The 23,286-nt window shown below is 41.2% G+C and overlaps 1 protein-coding gene across 1 annotated transcript in view; it reads right to left on the bottom strand.

Moving 5' to 3' along the window:
- LOC133107596 (obscurin-like) overlaps window positions 1-21,232 on the bottom strand; it is a 44,380-nt gene extending 23,148 nt beyond the window's left edge. Inside the window, exons 1-2 of the mRNA XM_061216581.1 lie at window positions 20,968-21,232; window positions 1,548-1,814 (exon numbers count right to left, since the gene is read on the bottom strand). Of these exons, the coding sequence (XP_061072565.1) occupies window positions 1,548-1,814; window positions 20,968-21,232 (532 nt within the window). The remainder of the gene's footprint in view (window positions 1-1,547; window positions 1,815-20,967) is intronic.
- Between the last annotated feature and the right edge of the window lie 2,054 nt (window positions 21,233-23,286).

Raw genomic sequence — 23,286 nt, 5'->3', positions numbered from 1 at the left:
TCTTCATAAGTCCGTGGGGAAAATATGCACTTGCATCCACTTCCTGGAAAGTTTGCAATCATTCAATAGGTTTTATGCCTTAAGTGACTGTTTAACCATTTATGTTTGTTTTAGTGCCCATTGCCATTGACTTGTCAATGGTCAGTTAGCATCTGTATCTTCTGAACTGTCAGTTCTTTGGTTTTTCCTATGCTGATGGATGACAAAGGGATTGTGCATGCTTGTTACCTCATTTTTATACTCTAGTGAAACCGGAAATGATGGAGTGACACAATATACAGTAGGTCCTAAGGAGATTAAATTTTAGCATTGCCAATTTCACTTTGTTTGACTTTCTTTACAATAATTATTGGAGGTCCCAATAATTTTGTATCTGTGATTTAGATTTTTGCATTAATTCCTTTTTTCAGGGCACAATTTTCAATCACTATGGTACTAGGATATACCGTTTGAATTAAAACTCACTGCTCTATCTAACCTATTTTAAGATCCCATTGCTTTAGCGACAACTGTTCCATATTTTGTAATACGTGGGTGGTAAAACAAGTGTGAGGGGACCTCACCTTGGAAATCCACATACTACAATAAATAAGGTAATGACAGTATCCTTTTCACAACAAGTGTCCAGTGGACCAAATGCATAATAGTTTCTCATTCTAAAAATGAGCTAAAATATTTGCCTAAAGTTTGACTAAAAAATATTTTTGCTAATGACATCACGTTTCCAACGGTATATCATTTGTTCGGCTTGCATAAAACAACACACCATTGTTTTGCCTGTGTAACAAAACTGTAGTATTTTCAATATGCAAGTGGAGTCTTCAGCAAAAGCAGTTCTTGAGATTTTATGCCAAAAAAGGTTGACGTTTTACAACAAAAATATATTTTGTGATGCCTACATCTAAATAGAGGACTTCCTTTGGAGGAGTTCCAATGAAGCTCTTGTCTCAGTTATTTCTGAGGAGGACACTGTTGACAACACAATAGATTTTCACCCCATTTTATATTGGTGAGCATCTATCAAAATATTTTTTTATTATAATAATGGTTTGAGTTTTTTTGTAACTGCTGATCTCCTGGGATCTCATGCAGAACAGCATCTAGTTTACTCAGAATGGTGTGAAAAACAAAAAACATGCAGTGAGCAGCAGTTCTGTGGACAGAAACACTTTGTTAATGTGAGAGGTCAGAGGAGAAGGGCCAGACTGGTCAAAGCTGACAGGAAGGTGACAGTAACGCAAATAACCACACATTACAACAGTGGTATGCAGAAGAGTATCTCTGAACACACAATGCATCAAACCTTTAAGTGGTTAGGCTACAGCAGCAGAAGACTTATAAAATAAGTCAAATAAATGTACATTTTGCCATTTGGCAGACGCTTTTAATCCAAAGCGACTTACAAGTGCATAGGTTCTTCCACAGGTTAAAAGCAACTAGTAAAACACACATGAACAGCTGTTTTAAACAAAAACACAACAGTCATCGCAAGGCAATAAATACCCAATAAAGTGCTCATTGAGTGTGCTTGCTGGTTCAGATCGTACCTTGTATGGTCAGAGCGGCGCTGGATCGGGCGGTTCCTACATCACAGGTGTAGACGTCACCGTCGCTCTTCTCCAGGTGGTTGATGGTGAGGGAGAGGACTCTCTCTTGCTGCCTCATATGGTATTTACCCCCAGGTTTCAGCACAGCCACGCCTTTCAGCCACGTGGTCCTGAGGGACGGCCGCCTCGTCTCACATTCCAGCACCGCCACACCCTTCTCCTCGGCTCTTGTGTCCCTCAGGCCTCTGGAAAAGACGTGCTCCAGGTCTGGAGGACAGACGCAAGAGCGGCCGTTTCATTGCATTTTATTTGACATTAAACAAGGATGTGACTTGGGAGAAATGTGTAAATGATGACATGTTCTGTAGATCAGTGGATCGTGAATGGCGTGAAAAGCTCAGGTAGATTAAAGATGTTGTAGATGACATAGAAAACAAACGATACAATACGGCTCATGGATAAATGATTAGTTTCATCAAGTTTACTTTATGAACCATCAGAGTAACACTGTACCTAATGTGAATTGACAATATAATGCCCCAGAGTGTAATTGTTAGGAATGTTCAGTTAAAGGCACAAATGCGACCTGTTGAAGGAAAGGTTGTGAGAGCAACATGCCTTTAACAACCAGCCTGGCCCTTGAGGCAGTTCCATCCACCTTGCAGCAGTATTCTCCGGAGTCTCTGATCATTGCTTCATGGATTATCAGCTTCACAAGGTTGCCTATCTGGATGAACTCATACTTTGGACTCTTCTTAATCCTTTTGCCATCTTTGAGCCACTTGATTTTAGCATCACGCTTTGTGATCTCACAACTGAGCTCAGCGTCCTCTCCTGGGGTAACTCTCAGGCTCTGCATATCTCTGTACACCATGACAGGCTTTTCTATGGAAAAATGAACATGTAAGTATACAGTATATACACTACCATTCAAAAGTTTGGAATCACTGAGAAATGTTTTTGAAAGGAATTGAAACTTTTATTCACCAAGGTCACATTACATTGATAAAGAATACAACCAATACATAATCCATCCATCCATCCATCCATTATCTTAACCCGCTTATCCTGAACAGGGTCGCAGGGGGGCTGGAGCCTATCCCAGCATACATTGGGCGAAAGGCAGGAATACACCCTGGACAGGTCGCCAGTCCATCACAGGGCACACACACCATTCACTCACACATTCATACCTATGGGCAATTTAGACTCTCCAATCCGCCTAACCTGCATGTCTTTGGACTGTGGGAGGAAACCGGAGTTCCCGGAGGAAACCCACGCAGACACGGGGAGAACATGCAAACTCCACACAGAGAGGCCCCAGCCGACGGGGATTCGAACCCAGGACCTCCTTGCTGTGAGGCAGCAGTGCTACCCACTGCACCATCCGTGCCGCCCCCAATACATAATAATGTTAAAAAAAATTTTTTTAAATAACTGTCTTTAATCAAATAATTTCATGTGATTTTGAGCAGCCACTACTCCAGTGTACTAGTGTACACACCTCATCCTCCAGTAATCATGCTAATGTGCTAAGTTGGTACTAGAGAATCCAGTATCTTACACTGAATATCTAAATTTCTAGGTCAGGGACCACTACTTTATATTTCTGTACAAACATGGTGTCAACTAGGAGACAAAATATGGTAAAGATATCAAGCATTCAAATTCCACTTGAGTTTTCTGAAAACATGAGCTAAGAAAAAAAATGCAAATCTTCTGTTCTACCAAACTACCAAAGGTAGATCCAGTGACGGGGAAGGCTACTGAAGAACATTGAACCCATTTTCATGTTCATGAAACCAGTTTGAGACAACTTTTACTTTGTGACATGGTGCATTATCATGCAGGAAATAGTCATAAGTAGATTGGTACATTCCCCACACCATTACACCACCGCCATCAGCCTGGACTGTTGACAGAAGCAGGTTGGGTCCGTGGATTCATGCTGTTGGCACCCAATTCTGATGCGACCATCTGTATGCTTCAGCAGAAATTGAGATTCATCAGACCAGGCTTTTTTCCAGTCTTCAACTGTCAAGTTTTGGTGAGCCTGTGCCCACTGCAGCCTCAGCTTTCTGGGCTGAGATTTATTGGCTGGGAAAATGCAGATTCATGCCTTGCTTTGGGACATTAAAACATTATAAGCATACCCTCAGAACCAAACAATTATCAATGTCTAGCTGCAAGTATCAATTTAATGCTATCTTGGTGAATAAAAGTTCTTTCAAAAATGTCTTTCAGAAACATAAACTCAGGGCTTACCATAATGTCTCAGGGCTTTAAAAAACTTTTTTTGTTGTGTACACAGAACATAGTGATACACACAGACACATAAGCAGTAAAAGTAAAAAGTATTTTAACCTTTCACAAACAGCATTGTCCTGGAGTTGAGGTTCCTTATTGTGAAGACCACATCACCAGAATCAGATGTCTTCACTTCCTTAATGCTCATCTTGTATCTGCATTTCTCATTGGAGATTTGGAAATGACCATCACTGATTACAGCTTGACCATTCAATGTCCACACATAATCGTCTTTTATGTATTTGGACAGAACACACTCAAAGTTGCAGGTCTCCCCTTCCTTTACTTCAACTGTTTTCAGCCGCTTGATGAAATCAACGGTGATGTCTGTAGGCACAGCAGAAAAAATATATATGATTGACAGCATTCTCTGGAAGATTACAAAGTTTTAATTTGAGGAATTTTGAGGAACTTACACTTTATTTTTTATAAATTCTAAGCAAGTCTTCGAGTTTCGATGTATTGGTCGAGAACCAATTGAGTCATTGAAAATACTTTGCACACATTGGGCCTCATTTATCAATATTTTCAGAAATCCCTGTGCAAATGTGCGATCGGATACAAACGAACAACTTGCACCCAATTTATGGAACGGGGGTAGACACAGCGTTGTTTTGTATCCACGTGTGTATGTTGATAAATACCAAGTGATTGATCACAAAATTTATGATTAGCATAAATTGACGCCCCTAAAACACCATATATCAAAAGAGATAGTCTTGTTAAATATGAAAGATTCTTGAGGTCCTGGAACATCTATTAAGATAGATGTCATCATGAACACCAGTACATAACAAGATATTTAAATAACAAAGCTCCGCCATCCATAGATTATGTGTACATACTATTACTTTGCTAGCAGCTTTTCTTGAATGTATTTTTATGAACTGTATCTGCATTTATATTACTCATCTGGCTAGTTTGCTAAACTTGTCGGGATTAGTTTACAATTTTGACAAGTTACTGCCTTCCAGGCTTCACTGAGGGAAGGAAAGTATACCTTGGGTTGGAGGAACGCATTGGCAAATTATAGGAGAGACATCGCTATCTGGAATCCCACCAAACAAAGCCTAATAGCAACAAAGCCTAATGCTGTGTTCACGTCATATCAGAATTACCACATTCCGACTGGGAAAAACAGTTCTACAGCAACCACTGACATTAAACGTGAGGCAAAAAACAAAACTCAGGGCTCAGAACAACAGGACCCAGTAGCAAGACCACAGAATAGAGTTCAGAGTTTTTATTATCAACTTGGTGGCAGAGTATACAGGCGAAGGTCGATAGCCATCAAACAGAATCAGCAGGGAATAAGCAGTTTGTTAATGAGTGTTCAGTATTCCAGCAAACAGAGATAACAGGGATAAACCAAAACAAAGTCGATGTCACAGGCAAAGGGTCGATAACTAATGGACAAGCCAAACAAAAAAGAATCTACAAATCCAGAAACTAAACAAGCCAAAACAGATCGATAAACTACGGATCAAAACAAGACAGATCGGTAAATCGGTAAAGCAAGAGGTGGAAGTCTAGGACAAAACAAGAATCAATCAGAAAATAACCAGGAGAGTAGAACTGAACTAACAAAGGGGTATAAATACACAGACTTAACACGCATGATAATGAGGAACAGGTGAGTGGAATGACAGGAGACAGGAAGGAAGTGCATATAAGGATTGGAAAGGCAGAGACACGAAACGAGACGAAATGAAAGGAATGAATGAATGGAACAAACCAGGAAACAGACGACGGTGTGCACAGAGTAACAATAAACGGAAACACTAAGCACTTAACTAAGGCTTGGGGGACACCTTGGGAGAGAGGAACAGTGGCAGAGTTGCAGTTGTTTATGCTGATGTATTGTTGTCTGTCCGAGAGATAGGATTTAAGCCAGGGGAGGGCAGTGCCAGTGACATTGAGGGGAGTTTCCAAATGGGAGAGAAGAATGACATGGTTGATGGGAGGGACAGGCTATTGTAAATATTGTCAATTTTTGTTTGGAAGAATGACAGGAAAAAGTTGTATTTATAATAGGATTGGGAGATTGGGAGATTGGGAGATTTCAGGAGGTTTTGCGGAGTCTTCCAAGTTGGCGCCCCTGGGATTTCATCTGGTGGATTTCGGGAGTGTACCAAGGAGCAGAATGTGCAAATGTGACTGTTTTGGTTTTGATGGGGGGCAGTAGAGAGTGTATTGTTGTAGTAGGAAGTCAGAGGGTGAAATAGACATTTTTTCCCTCAAGGGAGGCTGACAAAGAGGAGGGGGAGATGGATTTGATGTTACGAAAGGTTATTGTGCGTTTTTCTTTTTCTATAGGGGTGGAAATATCAATGTCCATCGTGATGGCCAGGTGGTCAGAGATGGGTGAGTGGAGCAGACTAAATCCAAAATGTGACCGAGGTTGTGGGTGGGGAAGTCGATGTGCGGTGTGAAATTAAAACAAAGTCTGAGGCAGTTTTGCAGTCAGTGGAGTCAATGTGAATGTTAAAGTCACCCAGGAGGAGAATGGAATATGATATGGAGTTAAGCTGATTCAGTTTAGTTGTCATTATAGTGTTCTGCTGTGTATTTGTTTGTTTGTTAGCTAATACAAGTGGTGTTTATTTAGATTACAGTGAAACTGGGTTAGGTGTTTGTTTCTCTCAGGTGAGCTAGGCTATTAAGTTAGGCTATTGTTTTTACTGGCTGGCAGGCCACAGCTTTTGTTGTAGGAGGAGCCAATAGTTTGCACCCTGCTTAGGGTATAATTACTGGCACACCTGAACTCACTTCAGTGTGCATTAGTGTTCTGCAGTGGGTTGGTAGCATTTTCTGCATTTTATGCCTCGGCTACTTGCCGCGGCATATGAAGTCGCAGGGGTACAAAGTCGACAAAGTCGAGGGTGTCTATCTACGGGTGTCCATCGAGGCTGTCAGAGAGCCTGACGAGTGTTTTTGTTTTTGCTGCCTGCCCTCATTTCACTACGTAGTATTCCTCTTGTCCTCCCTAGTTCCCTCCATGTGTTTCCTTCCTATCCCTGTCCTCTCTCTTCTACCCAGGTCCCAGTCAGGTAGGAGGTTCGGCTCCCGCCAACATGGGCAGAATATCTCAAACCTCATCTTCCCTCCCAGATCCGCTGGTATTGATCTCTGTGTGGCTGGTGGCCTCTGGAACTGCCAGTCCGCCGTCCAGAAAGCAGACTTCATATCTGCCTATGCCTCCCACCTCAACCTTGACTTTCTTGCTTTAACTGAAACATGTGAAAACTGAAAAGAGGGCCAGAGTCACTCCCCTGCTCAAAAAACCTACTCTTGACCCCTCTGCCCTGAACAACTACCGGCCTGTCTCTCTTCTTCCCTTTCTCGTTAAAACTCTGGAACGGGCGGTCTGCTCCCAACTGTCCACTTATCTTCTCCAGAACAATCTCCATGACCCCAACCAGTCTGGCTTCAAGAGTGGCCACTCCACTGAGACCGCCCTGCTCGTGGTCACTGAGGCACTCCACTCTGCTAAAGCCAAATCCCTCTCCTCTGTCCTCATCTTCCTCGACCTGTCGGCCACCTTCGATACAGTCAACCATGAGATTCTGCTCTCATCGCTGTCTGGGATGGGTGTCACAGGGTCTGCACTTGCTTGATTTTCCTCCTACCTCTCTGGTCGCTCCTACCAGGTGACTTGGAGGGGCTCAGTCTCCGACCCTCACCCCCTACAAACTGGAGTCCCGCAGGGCTCAGTTCTTGGGCCTCTTTTCTCGCTATACACCATGTCTCTTGGTTCTGTTATCTCTTCCCATGGCTTTTCTTATCATTCTTACGCTGATGACACCCAACTCTTTATTTCCTTCCCCCCCGACACCCAAGTCACCACACGGATCTCTGCCTGCTTGGCTGATATCTCTGCTTGGATGACTTCCCACCACCTGAAGCTCAACCTTGCCAAAACTGAGCTTCTCTACATCCCTGCTAAGTCCTCTCCGTCAATCGACCTCTCACTGACTGTTGAGGACTTTGTAGTTTCCTCCTCCTGTACGGCAAAGAATCTTGGGGTGACTCTTGATAACTGCCTCACCCTGGCTCCACAAGTATCCTCCACTGCCAGAACATGCAGGTTCTTTCTGTATAATATACGCTATATCCGTCATCTCCTGATGGAGAAAGCCACCCAGCTCCTAGTCCAGGCGTTCGTCATTTCCCGCCTGGATTACTGCAACTCCCTCCTAGCCGGTCTCCCAGCGTGTGCCATCAAGCCCCTCCAGCTGGTCCAGAATGCTGCAGCCCGCCTGATCACCAGTCAGCCCAGGTCGGCTCATGTCACCCCGCTTCTCATTGGCCTCCACTGGCTTCCTATTGCCGCACGCATCCGTTTCAAGGCCCTAGTGTTGGCATTTCAGGCTGCTAAGGGGACTGCCCCACCTTACATACAATCCTTGATGACTCCCTACTCCCCAGCTAGACCACTCCGGTCTGCCAGCTCTGGTCGCCTTATGGTTCCCTCTCTACGTGCACCTGGCGGTCGAGCTGCACGTTCATGCCTGTTTTCCGTTCTGGTTCCTCAGTGGTGGAATGACTTGCCTACCACTGTCAGGACAGCAGAATCCCTCCCCCTATTTTGACGCAGACTCAAAACCCACCTTTTCAAACTCTACCTTAGTCCTCCTGCCTGATTTCCCCCGCCCCTCCTTTTCGATATCCCTATCCTTGTCTAACCCCCTCCAAAAAAAAAAAAAAAAAAAAAAATTGCACTTATGATGACGACTATGTTTAGAACAGCTTTGTTTAGAAAAGCCTTAGAATGAGGCTTTTATTGTTGAGGGAGCGCGTGTTGAACAAGGCCAGCTTCAAACGTTGATTTTTAATTAGTTGTGTGAGTTTTGGAAGGGGGTGGAGATTTTCTGTATTCACATGCTGTTTGTTTTGATGATGTAATGAGGAATTGAAAGCGCGACAAGACCACAGAATCGGGATGGAGTTAGGAGACAAAAAGTTATAAACAAACTTGCGTCTGTGGACAGAACAAGGTTTGTGAAGTATTCCTCGACAGTGTCTATACAGTCAGGAATGGAGTGGCTAATGAGATCCAGGGTGGAATAAAGCGGTGGCAGGGCTGGAGAGGAAAACGTTAACTTGAGGCTAGTGTTAGCTTGTGAACAGAAGCAGGATAGGCAATGGCACAACATGAATCCACATGAAAATCTGCAGCATAACAACGTCTAAACAGCCAGTAGTTTAGGATAGATGCTGTTGGAGGGTTGCTGAGCTGGAAGGGCAGTGGAAGTAGCGTGGAGGTGCTGCCTGCCAGAGCTGGGAGAACCCTGACTGGGAGACGGCAACAGGTTGCTGTGTTGGGTAGCCGGGTGTAGTGAAACAAACCTGAGGGCTTGCCACACCGCGGCTGGGAGATCCCGACAGGTATCGGTGAAGTGGTGCTAGCTAGTGAAGTAGTGTGTCCAGTTAATAGGACTAGCTTCTTCGGGGAGAGCTAAACGGATGTTAGAGCTCACCAGAAACTGACGCCTTCCGTCCTCTCCGTGAATACAAAATGGAATACTGCAACTTCTCCCATGAGCCCCCTGAGGAAGAATTGCGTGTTCCTCTTAACAGTTGTCCAAGGATTTCAGAATGAAGCTGGTTAATTTCCACCAAGAAGGAGAAGGCTATAAAAAATCTCTAAATGTTTCAAACTACCTATTTCCACTGTCAGAAACATTATTAGAAAATGGAAGATAAATGGAATAGTTGAATCAAGGCAAGGACTGGAAGACTAAGAAAGATTAAAAATGTGTAAATATGTGTTAAAAAATATGGGAAAATGCATTAAATATGCCTGTAAGAATAAGGAAGAGAGAAGTACATAAATGTTTTGTGGATTTGTTTTATTTCTGGAACTTTTGTGAATGAGCCAATCATATTCGAGGTCAGAGGACAAGGAAGTGAGTGGAATGGAAAAACGTGAGGAAAAACGGCGGAGTTGAGAGAGAGCGACGAACAAGGAAGACGTGTGAAGCGTGTTGTCTGCTGTAAAGTGAAACACGAACTGTTAAGTTAATGTCAACACAATTTTTTGTGAAAGTGTTCGACCAGGACTCTTACAGAAACTTTAATGGTGATAGTTCTGTCAGTTTTGAGCGAACTGCTCAGCACAAGAAGACAGAAAGAAGTTTAGTTTAGCTGCTGACTTAGTGGCTAGTGCTTTTGTATGGACTTTGCTAACAAGCTAGCGACCAGCGAACTCGACTAGTAAAGCCTGTGTGGAACAACGACGACGAACACAAAGACCCCGACGGAGCCGGATAGCGTTGCCGAATGGTGGACTTTGCCGAGATCGTCAGCTGCGTGAGTTTTCTCTTCAGCCCTGTGAATATTCTCTTCATCCACGTGCTTCTTCTCGTCATCTCTCCTCCTACTCCTGCCGCCTTGCAACCTGCGCGTGTGAGGCTACATTCCATCGAGTAAAGGTACCGTTCTTTTGTTTTTGCCCGCGTGGTGAAGCAGCCAGTTTGTTTTAGGCTACAACGTACACGAGCTACATTCAGGCCTGCATCATTTGAACTGGGTATTATATATTTCAAGCTAGGTTATTTTATTGCCGGCTATTTCATTTCTTTGGGCCCATAGGTTTTGCTGTTCATTTGAATGCATTTGATGTGACATTTGATATCTGAAAAGAAAGAGTTAAACACTGAGTTCTATTTTCTAAGTAAATATTTTATACTTTTTTATAAAACAGTTGTGGTTAATGACTACTCTTGATATTTTAAGTTAATTAAGACAAGTAGTTATTTTGTTTAAACGTTTAAAGAGTAAAAGTGTTTATTTAGAAGGAAAGTAATTCCATAGACATTTTAGTTAATGGTAACATGTAAGAAGTCATGCTTAAACACTGATTTAAAGGGAAAAGAGCATTTCATTTAAAAAGTCAGTAGTCCTACACACATTAGGTTAATACTAATAAGTTAATAAGTGAAACCCCAAGCTGTATATATTTTAAAGAACACAGGTTAGCTACCTCTCACATTAGTCAAACACGCTAGAGAGGTGCTACCGCTACATGGCAGACTTGCCAGAAAGAATGACCTCAACACAAAATGAAGTGTCTGAAGTATGCAAAAGAAAACACTGATAATAGTCTATTGAAATAATGCTCTTTGGACTGATGAAACCAAAATTGCATGGATGTTTGGAGAGAAAAAGGGTGAAGCCTTTTTAGAGAAGAACACCTTGCCAACTGTGAAGCAAGGAGGTGGATCCATTATGTGGGCACATGAGATATTGTGCATGTGGAAGGAAGAATGGATTCTACCAAATATCAAGAAATTCTAGAGGCTAATGTTCAAAGGTCAGTACACTGTAGTTGAAGAGAGGTTGGGTATTCCAACAAGACAATGACCAAAGCATATCTGGTAAGTACACAAAGTACCTCCATGAAAGAAGGTTTTGGAATGGCCACCACAGTCTCCAGACTTGAATATTATCGAAAATCTGTGTAGAGATCTCAAACGTGTTGTACATGCAAGGAGGCCAAATAATATTTCTGAGCTAGAGGTGTTCTGCCAGGAAGAATGGGGAAAAATTTCAAAAGTGAGAATTGAAAGACTTTTAGCTGGCTACAGGAAGCATTCATAAGCTGTTATACTTGCCCGAGCAGAAGTTACAAAGTACTAACTAACAGGGCTCCCAAACTTTTGCACAGGGCCTTTTTCCTTTTTTTAAATTATTTTGAAACAGTAAAAAATGAAAATAAAACCTAATCTTGGTTTAAAGTTTGGCTCATGGGGCTCAGGTGAAATATATTTACGGAAGATTCACTGTGCTGCAACATGAGTTTGGAGAGCTTTTTGGGGACTTCGGGTTGGTAGTTATGCAATATAAACCACATTAACACATCTGAAAATGACCTTTTATTGGCAATATTGACAAAATACCTTCTTTAGTGTAAGAACTTAAATCTTTACCACAGGTAGTCAGCATATGGAGGAATCATACTGTAAACGGGAGTTACATAGTTGTCCCATAACCTTCAAAAAAAACTTCAATGTACTTTATCCTCACTTCCCCTGAATGTTTACCTTTCAAAAAATGTACAATTCTGCAAGATAGGATTACATTTCCTGCAATTCCAGAGGTGGGTGCATTGAAACTAAAGGCTGCTTGTCCAGCAGTTTTTGTTCTAACCCTTGGAACAATTAACAGACCGGTGCCCGATGATCCATGGGATCTCTCAAAGGCTCATTGTCTGAGAGTATATCATGTAAGTACTTTGGTACTAGGCCATTAAAGGGATTCATGAACCAATAATTTTTAAATACATTCTGGAGTTAACACGTAGCCAGTGTAATGACGGTAGGACAGGTTTAATATGTTCATCTTTCTGTTTTTTGTTAAAACGTGCTGCTGCATTTTGTTGTATTCTCTTGCAGATGCTGCAGATTGCTGCTGAAAAGAGGCATTAGAATAATCTAGTCTGCTTGAAGGTTTCTCTGCATCAGTCTGTGAAATGAAGTTCTGAACTTTAGTAATGTCTTATTCACGTTTCGCAGAGTTGAGGATTACTCATATATTTACAACTTGAACTTTGCACTTTGCTATTAAGGGACAAAGACCTTCCAGGTCCCAGTCATGTACCTTAACCACTACACTACATGCTGCCCCAGTTAGACTTAGTTACAACTTTAGTCACCCGGAAGGTTTGTGTGTTACCGGCATTTTGGGGATGGTTGGCATGTCAGGCTAGTGGTTCTAGAACGTCCACATGTGGCCGGTGGCACTGAGCATGCATCAACGGTGGCAGTGGGGTTAGCTACAACCTTCATCACAGGGGAGGTACATGTGGTACAGGCATTTTGTGCATGAGGTGTTCTGTGCGTGGGGCACATTAGTTCAAACGTAATTTGTTTGGAGCTTGGAGCGTTGGCACCAAAGGAACATCTAATTCTGTGCACTGGCATAACGCGTTTTACAACACAAATTATCACAAAGCAGCTTTACAAAGAACCCCGGCCTGAGACCCCCTCAGAGTAAGCCTAGGGTGACAGTGGCAAGGAAAAACTTCCAGACTAACAGGAAGAAACCTTGAGCAAAACCAAGCTCAGCTTTCCAGCTAGCTTTTGCTTTAACTGTAAATGGTTCAACCCATTTGAATTGCTGTCATAGATTTCAACTACATTTCTGTTTATCCATCATACCTTCACACTGTTCCTCCTGTACTTGCCATTTTGAGGCTCTGGCATGGTGTTTGTTCTGTCCCTTTTTGCCTTACTGTTACTCATCTTTGTGACAGTCTCTGTAAATAGAGCACCATATAAATAAAATATAATTAAATTGAATATCACTTTAGTCACTGTTCCTATTGAAACATTAACCAGTCCTTTTGGCTGAAGCTCCTGCTGTCTGTGCCCCAATAATGAACCCTCTTTCAAAGTCACTTTGATTTTTCTTCTTACCATCTTAGTCCAAAATCAAATGGGCCTGCTCAACATTTTTGTACATGCCACAGAGCATTATAGGATGTTAATTGCTTAATTATATAATGCAGTACACCTGTATGGAAGCATCTGCATTTTTAATGTTTCTTCAGTCAGGATTTTCCTTTAATTTGTCACCTGCCTGTAGGTTAACATGTAGAAAAAACGTCCATCAACATATCCAGCTCTGCAGTTTGCTATTTACTGGTGGCTTTGAAGAGGTTTATTCTGTTCATTGTTGACACGTACAGGGCTGTGAAAAAGTATTTGGACCTTCTTCTATTATTGTATATTTGTCACACTGAATGGTTTCAGATCTTTAGACAAAATGTAATATAACATTAAGGCAACCTGAGTAAACACAAAACATATTTTTTAAATGATTATTGTTTCATGAAAAACATTATCAGACATGCATATCACTCCTGTGAAAAAGTAAATGCTCCCTTCATCTTACAACTGTGTTGTTCTTAATAACTAGCAGTAATAACTGCAATCAAACACTTCCTATAATAGATACATTTTTCACATCACTGTGGAATTTTAGTCCACTTTTCTTTGCAGAACTGCTTTAATTCAGTCGTGGTTGACTGAAGTTTTATTTCTTGTCCCCTTGATACCATTCCAACCACCTTTTTTAAAACTGTTTTTAATTGTCTCTCAGAATATGTTCTTGCTATAGTAAATTGCTCTCTAGAAAATTGGTACTTTTCCTAGCTCACTCAAAACTTCCATTGTTCGGGCTTTATGAAAGAAAGTAATCTTGGTTATTCAGGAATGAGGAATTACAGACCTATTTCCAACCTTTCCTTTCTCAGCAAAGTACTTGAAATGTGGTCTTCAGGCAATTAAAACACATTTATTAAACATCTGGGTTCCATACTCACCATAGAACAGGAACTGATGGTTTGGGTGGTTAATGACTTAAGAATCAATACAGACTCAAATAGTACTGCATTTGATGGTTGACCACCACATTCTGCTTGACAGACTTCAGAAACGGTTGGCCTTGCTGGACCAGTTCTGGACCAAGTCATAGGTCTCAGAACTGATCTAGGTCATATCTGATTAGACAAAATATCATGCATGAAGAAAATTTGGAATATCATATGCAGTCCCCCAAGGGTCAATTATTGGCTATCTAGACTTTGTCCCTTAGTATATATCATGAATAATAGTTGATTTATTGAAAGCTAGTGAGAAAGCAAAGTGAGGATAAAGTAAAATATGACACCCGTTTTCTCTAGTGTCAAAGGTCTATATCTCAAAACTATAAAATGTACGAACATGGTTCTCAGCTTTTAATAAAGCAGGGAAGAACTGCACCATGAATCCAGTTTCAGTTGATATTTAATTTCTGCAATGTATTAAAAAAACAGAATAAAAAAAAAAACCATATACCTACATTCAAGCTTTTGAACTTTTTGAGAGCTGCAAAGGTTATGGGGCAACTACATAACTCCTGTTTATAGTATGATTCCTCCATATGCTGACTACCTGTGGTATAGATCTGGTGTGAGCGTCTCAAACCCGTATGTTTTATTGGTGACCCTCTTTTGGTTACCAAATTGTGCCAAAAATGTCAGTGTTGAAGTCAGTATGACTTCAAGTTCTTACACTAAAGAAGGTATTTTGTCAATATTGCCAATATTGCGTTTTTAATGTGGTTCATATTGCATAACTACCTACCTGAAGTCTACAAAAAGCTCTCCAAACCCATGTTGCAGCACAGTGAATCTTGTGTAAATATATTTCACCTGAGCCCCATAAGCCAGAAATCCAGGTCTTCACAGGAACAATGGGTTGGTATTGAAGTTCCATACATAGTATGTCAGCCCAGTCCTTTATCTGTTTCCACCTGCTACACATTGGGGTTTTAGGGGGCATTACACATGATACAAACAAGATATGAACATCCATCAACTGGAACAATGACTACTCCAGGCATCTCAAGTTCGCAGACCTTTGTGGGACAGTTCCAGGACGACTGTTGGTAGGGTTCCCAGGTTTAGAACTTGCCAAAACCAGAAGACAGGCACAACTCAAAGCGTAATTGCAAACAAAGCTGGGAGTTGTTGGACCAGGCAACCAGCGGCAGACAGGGGGATGTTGGGGTCATCCCCCATTGAATCAACTGCTGAATTAAGGGATATTTACTCGCAAGACAGTCTATATGTCCAAAACTAATATTTAGGATGTATAAAAATATAACTTAAAAATGACCTGCCTTCATATAATAGATTATAAAGTAAATTAATTTCAGCTGTCAGTAGTTACCAGAGTGCTTATGTAAGATACTATAGGCTAATGTTGTGCGCTATTCATGAGGCAAATGGCTACACACATTTTCTTCCATACTGTAAACACAGTCAGACCGAGGTCATAGGGCTGGTTGTAAAGATTCCGGTCGTGACTATTGGCTGGATAATAGACAAGCAGATTTACAGGCATCTGAAGTGTCCCAAAATACCCGGGTGTCTCCTGGATTTTGGTGTGAGCTCCTGGACACACAGAATGTCCATCAATCTCCTGGTAAAACCCCATAATGCCGTGCAGTTTAATATTCAGCACTAAATACCAAACACAAGTGCATAATTATTGTCAAATACAGTTGTGGCCAAAGGTTTACATACACTTATGACAGACATGTACGTCATGCCAGTATTGCATTTTCAATTATTTTGACAACTGCTCTTTTTCTGTGGCAGAATGATAGTACATGATCATCATTATTACAACAAAAAAAAAATCACAAACTTGGCACACAAGTTTCTGGCAGAATTTTGTTTGGATATTAGACCACTCTTCTTGGCAGAATTGGTAGAGTTCAACCAAATTAGTTGGTTTCCTGGCACAGACCTGACTTTTAAGCACAGTCCACATATTTTCGATAGAGTTAAGGTCAGGACTTTGGGAAGGCCATTCCAGCCTGATTTAACAATTCCTGGTGACACACCCAATTGTGTTGAAGTTTCAACCTTCTAGCTGATGGTTTGAGGTAATGCTCCTTCTTCATTATTCTATCCACTTTGTGCAATGCACCAGTTCCACTGGCAGCAAAACAGCCCCAGAGCATGATGCTTCCCCCACCATGCTTAACAGTTGGTACCCTGTTCTTGGGGTTGAATGCCTCACCCTTTCCCCTCCAAATATACCTCTGGTCATTGTAGCCAAATAACTTAATCTTTGTCTCATCCGACCATAAAACATTCCTGCAGAAGGATGTCCATGTGATAAGCTACAAACTTTAGTAAGAACTTGAAGATGTCGATTCTGGAGCTGGGGCTTCTTTCTTGGACGGCAGCCTCTCAGCCCAAGGCGATGTGAATCTTGCTTGACTGTGGACAGTGACACTGATGTTCCAGTAGCTTCCAGTTCATGGCAGACCTGTTCCTTGATGGTTCTTGGATTGCATCTGACCATCCCGACCAATTTCCTCTCAGCTGAGGGTGACAGTTTGGACCTCCTTCCAGACCTTGGCAAGGTGACTACAGCTCTAAATAATTTGTAGTCAGGAACAATTGTTTGAACTGATGATCATGGAATCTGAAATTGTTTAGAAATGGCTCCAAGAGACATTACTAACGTGTGTAAGTCTACAATCCTCTTTTTCAGATCTGCACTGAGCTCCTTGGACTTTCCCATTGTACTGTGTGTTGTTCAATCCAGTGACTGCTGGCAACAAGCCATTTTTCTGTCAGCATGTAGAAGCTATTGATTGTAATCAATCATGATCAAGTTGAGAGGCCTTGGCGCCAAATTAAAAGACATTTTGGAACTTTCAGCACAACAAAATGAATAATCTAAGTAGGTGTATGTATATTTTTGATCCTGTATGTATCATTTTGTCCTTGTGATGGTTTCAGAAAACCCACAATAAATTCAAACTTAATTTATGCGCTAAATTTGTGATTTATTTTTGGAATAAAGATCTACGTTGCACAATCATTCTGCCCCAGAAAAAGAAAAGTTGTAGAAGTCATTGAAAACCCAATAGTGCCGCGATATACAAGTCCATTACATTAGTGCATGTACATTTTTGACCACAACTGTATATTAATGATCAATTAAATTGACAAATTTGCTGATAGGCAAATGTTGACAATGTTAAACCTGTTGTGTCAACATTTATCAAAATGAAGAACTCACAACCAGTTTAAAATGGAATGTTTTATTAAGTTACAACAAGCATTCAACGTCTAATATAAAGTTAAACTAACTTAACAAACAATGAATGTTAGAGATATGGACAGGTTACAGTAACAAAATAAATGAATGAACAAACATGTGAAATCATAGCTTGTTTCTCCCAGGGTAATCCCAAGAAAACAAAGACCAAAGTTAAAAAACAGAAGCAGAATATTCCAAAAGAAAACAGGGATGGAAATGTAAGAATGCAAGATGAGATGTAAGACTAAGGATGTAAGGCCTTGCGCACATCAAACATCATATCCAGATGCAGGTACAGATTCCCCAGGACCAACGGATGTCGACCCCCAATGTCATCCCAGATGTTATCTGACTAAAAGTAAAGTAAAGAAAGGCTCACATTTCATGTAATGAAAGAGGGGGAGGGACACCCCCCTTTTCTCCTGGCCCATGCACTGTTTGAATGACCGGGGGAGGATGGTTGCCCTGGTTGTCTGAGTCCTGAAGGTTGCCCTGGTTATGTGAGTCAGGGTGAAGGTTGCCCTGGTTGTGTGAGTCAGGGTGAAGGTTGCCCTGGTTGTGTGAGTCAGAGTGAAAGTTGTGCTGGCTGTGTGAGTCAGAGTGAAGGTTGCCCTGGTTGTGTGAGTCAGAGTGAAGGTTGCCCTGGTTGTGTGAGTCAGAGTGAAGGTTGCCCTGGTTGTGTGAGTCAGAGTGAAGGTTGCCCTGGTTGTGTGAGTCAAAGTGAAGGTTGCCCTGGTTGTGTGAGTCAGAGTGAAGGTTGCCCTGGTTGTGTGAGTCAAAGTGAAGGTTGCCCTGGTTGTGTAAGTCAGAGTGAAGGTTGTCTTGATTGTGTGAGTCAGAGTGAAGGTTGTCTTGATTGTGTGAGTCAGAGTGAAGGTTGCCCTGGTTGTGTGAGTCCGGGTGAAGGTTGCCTTGGTTGTGTGAGACAGAGTGAAGGTTGCCCTGGTTGTGTGAGTCAGAGTGAAGGTTGCCCTGGTTGTGTGAGTCAGAGTGAAGGTTGCCCTGGTTGTGTGAGTCAGAGTGAAGGTTGTGATGGTAGTGTGAGTCAGAGTGAAGGTTGCCCTGGTTGTGTGAGTCAAAGTGAAGGTTGCCCTGGTTGTGTGAGTCAGAGTGAAGGTTGCCCTGGTTGTGTGAGTCAGAGTGAAGGTTCTGATGGTAGTGTGAGTCAGAGTGAAGGTTGTGTGAGTCAGAGTGAAGGTTGCCCTGGTTGTGTGAGTCAGAGTGAAGGTTGTGTGAGTCAGAGTGAAGGTTGCCCTGGTTGTGCGAGTCAGAGTGAAGGTTGTGATGGTAGTGTGAGTCAGAGTGAAGGTTGTGTGAGTCAGAGTGAAGGTTGCCCTGGTTGTGTGAGTCAGAGTGAAGGTTGCCCTGGTTGTGTGAGTCAAAGTGAAGGTTGTGATGGTAGTGTGAGTCAGAGTGAAGGTTGTGTGAGTCAGAGTGAAGGTTGCCCTGGTTGTGTGAGTCAGAGTGAAGGTTGCCCTGGTTGTGTGAGTCAAAGTGAAGGTTGTGATGGTAGTGTGAGTCAGAGTGAAGGTTGTGTGAGTCAGAGTGAAGGTTGCCCTGGTTGTGTGAGTCAGAGTGAAGGTTGCCCTGGTTGTGTGAGTCAGAGTGAAGGTTGTGATGGTAGTGTGAGTCAGAGTGAAGGTTGTGTGAGTCAGAGTGAAGGTTGTCCTGATTGTGCGAGTCAGAGTGAAGGTGTGGAGGAGGAGTCAGACAAGCACTTGCTTATCTGAAAGCTGACACATTTAATTATTAAAGTTGCCTTGTGTTGTTGTCAGCAGGGTTAAGCAATGTTAGGAGGTAATTTGGGTAATTCAGGTCAAGTAATCCAGGTCAGCTAAGCCTAATAAATAATGGAAATGTACATCTACTTCTACAGAGGTTATATGTGCATGCTTCTACACAGGTGAAAATTGTAGTCCAATAATGGTTAAATCCAGCTAGTAACTGCTTCTAGAAACTGGAAGGCCTCAAAAGCCATTATCTGTGTAGACATTAAGAATAGATAATTATTGAGTATGTAAATGTAAATGTAATGGGTTGACATTACACCTTAAAATAAAAAAGGAAACCATGATCCTTGTGGCATTCTTTGGCCACACTGGGCCCTTGACCCCCCAAGTGTTCTGGGGTTCTGTGTTTCTTTCTTCAGAAAACTCCCCAGGACAGGAGCTCCAGGACGCCCCAGATAGCTACGCAGAGCTAAGACCCTCAGCGTGACCTGTATTGCCTAAATACATTCCTTTCTATGCCTGTGGAGGGAAGGGGGGAGAGAAACAGGCAGCATTCCTATGGTTAGGTCTAACAGAGAGCATGCCGCTTAATGCAATATTTTGTGGACTAATCTCGATATCTAACAGCTAGCTCCATCCTAGGCATGGTACTGAACTCACTGGCGGTTGTACAAAGGAGGACACTGAACACGGTCCTGACTGTCATGGACCATGCTCACAACCCCCTCCACTGGTAAGGCAAAGGAGCATCTTCTGCAGTAGACTGAGTTCTCAGAGCAGCTCCATGTAAAACCTAACCATGTCTTTTATCTGTGTGAACACTAAGCGCATATCTCCGCTACAGATCATATTACACTTCATGGTCATTACTACTATTTATTACATGAAATAGCATTCATTATTATTTTATTTATTCAGCCATTGTGGAATCTGTGCATTGCCAGATCTGCAGATTGGGCCTCATGCAAGAATCACTCGTATGAATATATTTGTTCCTACTCACTTAATCTCTTAAAACTAGTCATTTCAGAGAACTTGGTACATTCACGAATTTCCTTGTATTTATAATTTTGTCTTAGGTCGGAAAAACATTTATGTATGGTCCAAACCTGTCATATGAATCATGTAAACAATGTGTTCATTTTCTATGGCGAGCCTTCCAGTGCAGGACCTTGGCTCAAACTTTCAAACTAGGCATTGCAGATTAAATGTGAATCAAGATTCAGCAAAATGCATTGCCTATTTCTCGCCTCATATGTCTTCAGAAACATATGTTAGTGGACGAAAATTAAGATAGAATGTATGTAAAATGTCAAATGTTTAATTATTATTATTAATGTTCTGCCATATCATGATGTTTTTCCAAAATCCAATGAACCACAGTCTACCCAATCAGGACATCATCATTTAGAACAGTTTTATGAAGTTTGCTAAATGCGTTTGTTGAATCCATCATGACACTCTCGTATGAGTCCTGCGTACTAAAAAAGTAACAGACATTTATGATAAGAATAAGAAAATGTTCTTGCATGAGGCCCATTGTCTGTACATGAGCCATATTACATAATACCAATCAATATTGCAATTGCTTTGCGCTGTACCTGAATGGATGTATTCATCCTTGTTTTTATATTTTATTGTTTCTATATGCTATATATTATTATATTGCACTTTATATTATATTATTATATAAATATCATGGATTTGTTCATATTTCTTCCCAAATACTGAAACTTCCCCTGGACACATTAAACTAGATCTCTTCATACTTACTTTCAACTGTTATTTTTGCCCGAGTCTTGTCATCCATGGTCTCACAGGAGTAGTGTCCCTGGTCAGTACTGGAGATTTTCTTAAAGGAAAGGGAGTGTTTGGTCCCTTCAACATGGACCTCCATGTTGCCCCCAGGCTGTAGGGCCACATGATCTTTCTTCCATGTCACCTCCAGTGAAGGCTTCCTTATCTCAACTTCTAGCGTCACCTCTTCATCCTCTTGAACTGTACGGTTCTCAAGCTTCTTCTTTATGATTATAGGCATGCTAGGAAATAAAACCACAACAAATATTATTCTGGAACTGAAACCAAACTCACATGCTTTTTAGAAGTACAAGCAGTGAGCTGCTGGAATAGTATTGTATCTGCTGGTCTTATTAGTGGTGCAAGCTGAGGTCCAAGCTTTGCCCTAGAGTCACAACACGCAACATTTGGTACACATGTCTCTGTCCTCCTGAGGATGAGTTTGTCCCAAAGACCTGGGTAGATTTTCTACTATTTTAAATAAAAAATATAAAAACTTTTTACAAAAATGGACCGATTTGCATGAAATTTGGCATATAGCCCTGTTATACCATAACCTTCATAAAAGTACATATGACATGCCTGATTGATAAGCCAGTAAACTTGGATTTTGGTGTGGCTTTTCAATAATGTCAATATTTCCCAAGCCAATTGAAGTAATAGTATTTAGTATTCATGTTGCAACAACCATACTAAGTGTACAGCCTGGAAAAGTAGCTCAATGAAAACACAAGATGGCACAAGAGAGTTCCAAACTTCATACATAGAAATGAAATATAGCGGCAAGCTATTATGCTGTCCATATTTTTATTTCAATGAGATGTGCCACTGCATCAACTTTCAGAATTATATGATTCAGCAGTGATATGAGATGTTCCACTGCATCAACTTTCATAATGTTGTGATTCAGCAGTGATATGAGATGTTCCACTGCATCAACTTTCATAATGATGTGATTCAGCAGTGATATGAGATGTTCCACTACATCAACTTTCATAATGATGTGATTCAGCAGTGATACGAGATGTTCCACTGCATCAACTTTCAGAATGATGTGATTCAGCAGTGATACGAGATGTTCCACTGCATCAACTTTCAGAATTATATGATTCAGCAGTGATATGAGATGTTCCACTGCATCAACTTTCATAATGTTGTGATTCAGCAGTGATATGAGATGTTCCACTGCATCAACTTTCATAATGATGTGATTCAGCAGTGATATGAGATGTTCCACTACATCAACTTTCATAATGATGTGATTCAGCAGTGATATGAGATGTTCCACTACATCAACTTTCATAATGATGTGATTCAGCAGTGATACGAGATGTTCCACTGCATCAACTTTCAGAATGATATGATTCAGCAGTGATATGAGATGTTCCACTACATCAACTTTCAGAATGATGCGATTGAACAGTGATTTTTATGGAATATTTTGACAGAATATGGAGCTCTATAGCACCTATTGTGTGTTTTTATTTGGTCTGCAAAGGCATACTGTGTTGTGTATTATAAACCTACCATGCTCAGTCATTACTATGATGCACTGGCAACCACTGTTATTAGGGCCACAACTACTAAGGGGTGCAATCAGTGTGACGTTTTTTGTGTTTTTGTATTGTTTAAACAAATAACTTGCTACTTTTCTTTTTGAACCCCTGAAACAGAGACTTTTGAAAACACTGATGACCCCATTTCAGTTTGAAAACTCCAGGATTGTGTTTTAGTCTGGTTTCTGTGTTGCTTGCTGGTGGTGTGCAATGTGATTCTTTTTACTGAATCGTTTACTTACGATTCGTTTAGTCAAAAGAATGACTATTTCGAACGACTCACTTCGTTCACTTGATTCAGTAAGGCCAGAGGCCGCATATTCTTGGGGGAGGATACACCTTAATTCCACCAATAGTTGGGCAAAAAAATGCTAACAAATAAAATAAAAAAGCAGATTCTTAAAATTCTAAAATAAAATGTAATTACTTATCAAGGCCACAAAGTAATGGAGTTACATTGACACTTAAAAAAAAAAAAAAGCGCTTTATGCTCCAGTACATATGTACAGTGGGCTCCAGAATTATTGGCACCCTTGATAAATATGCACAACAAATGCTGTAAACTAAAAAAAATAATAGTTATTAGCAAAGGTTTTACTTTCCAACACGTGGAAAGCAGTGTGCTTTATTTATTAAGTCTTACATTTTTCGAAAAAAAAAAAAAAAAAAAACAGGTTCCACTATTATTGGCAGCTCTGGTTTAATACTGTACTTTGTGCAAACACCCCTGGCTAAGATG

This window comes from Conger conger, chromosome 13 (assembly GCF_963514075.1).
Source record: "Conger conger chromosome 13, fConCon1.1, whole genome shotgun sequence".
In the NCBI taxonomy this organism is placed as follows: Eukaryota; Metazoa; Chordata; class Actinopteri; order Anguilliformes; family Congridae; genus Conger; species Conger conger.
The sequence above is the reverse complement of the archived record's forward strand: the minus strand, read 5'-3'. Positions and strand labels throughout refer to the sequence as shown.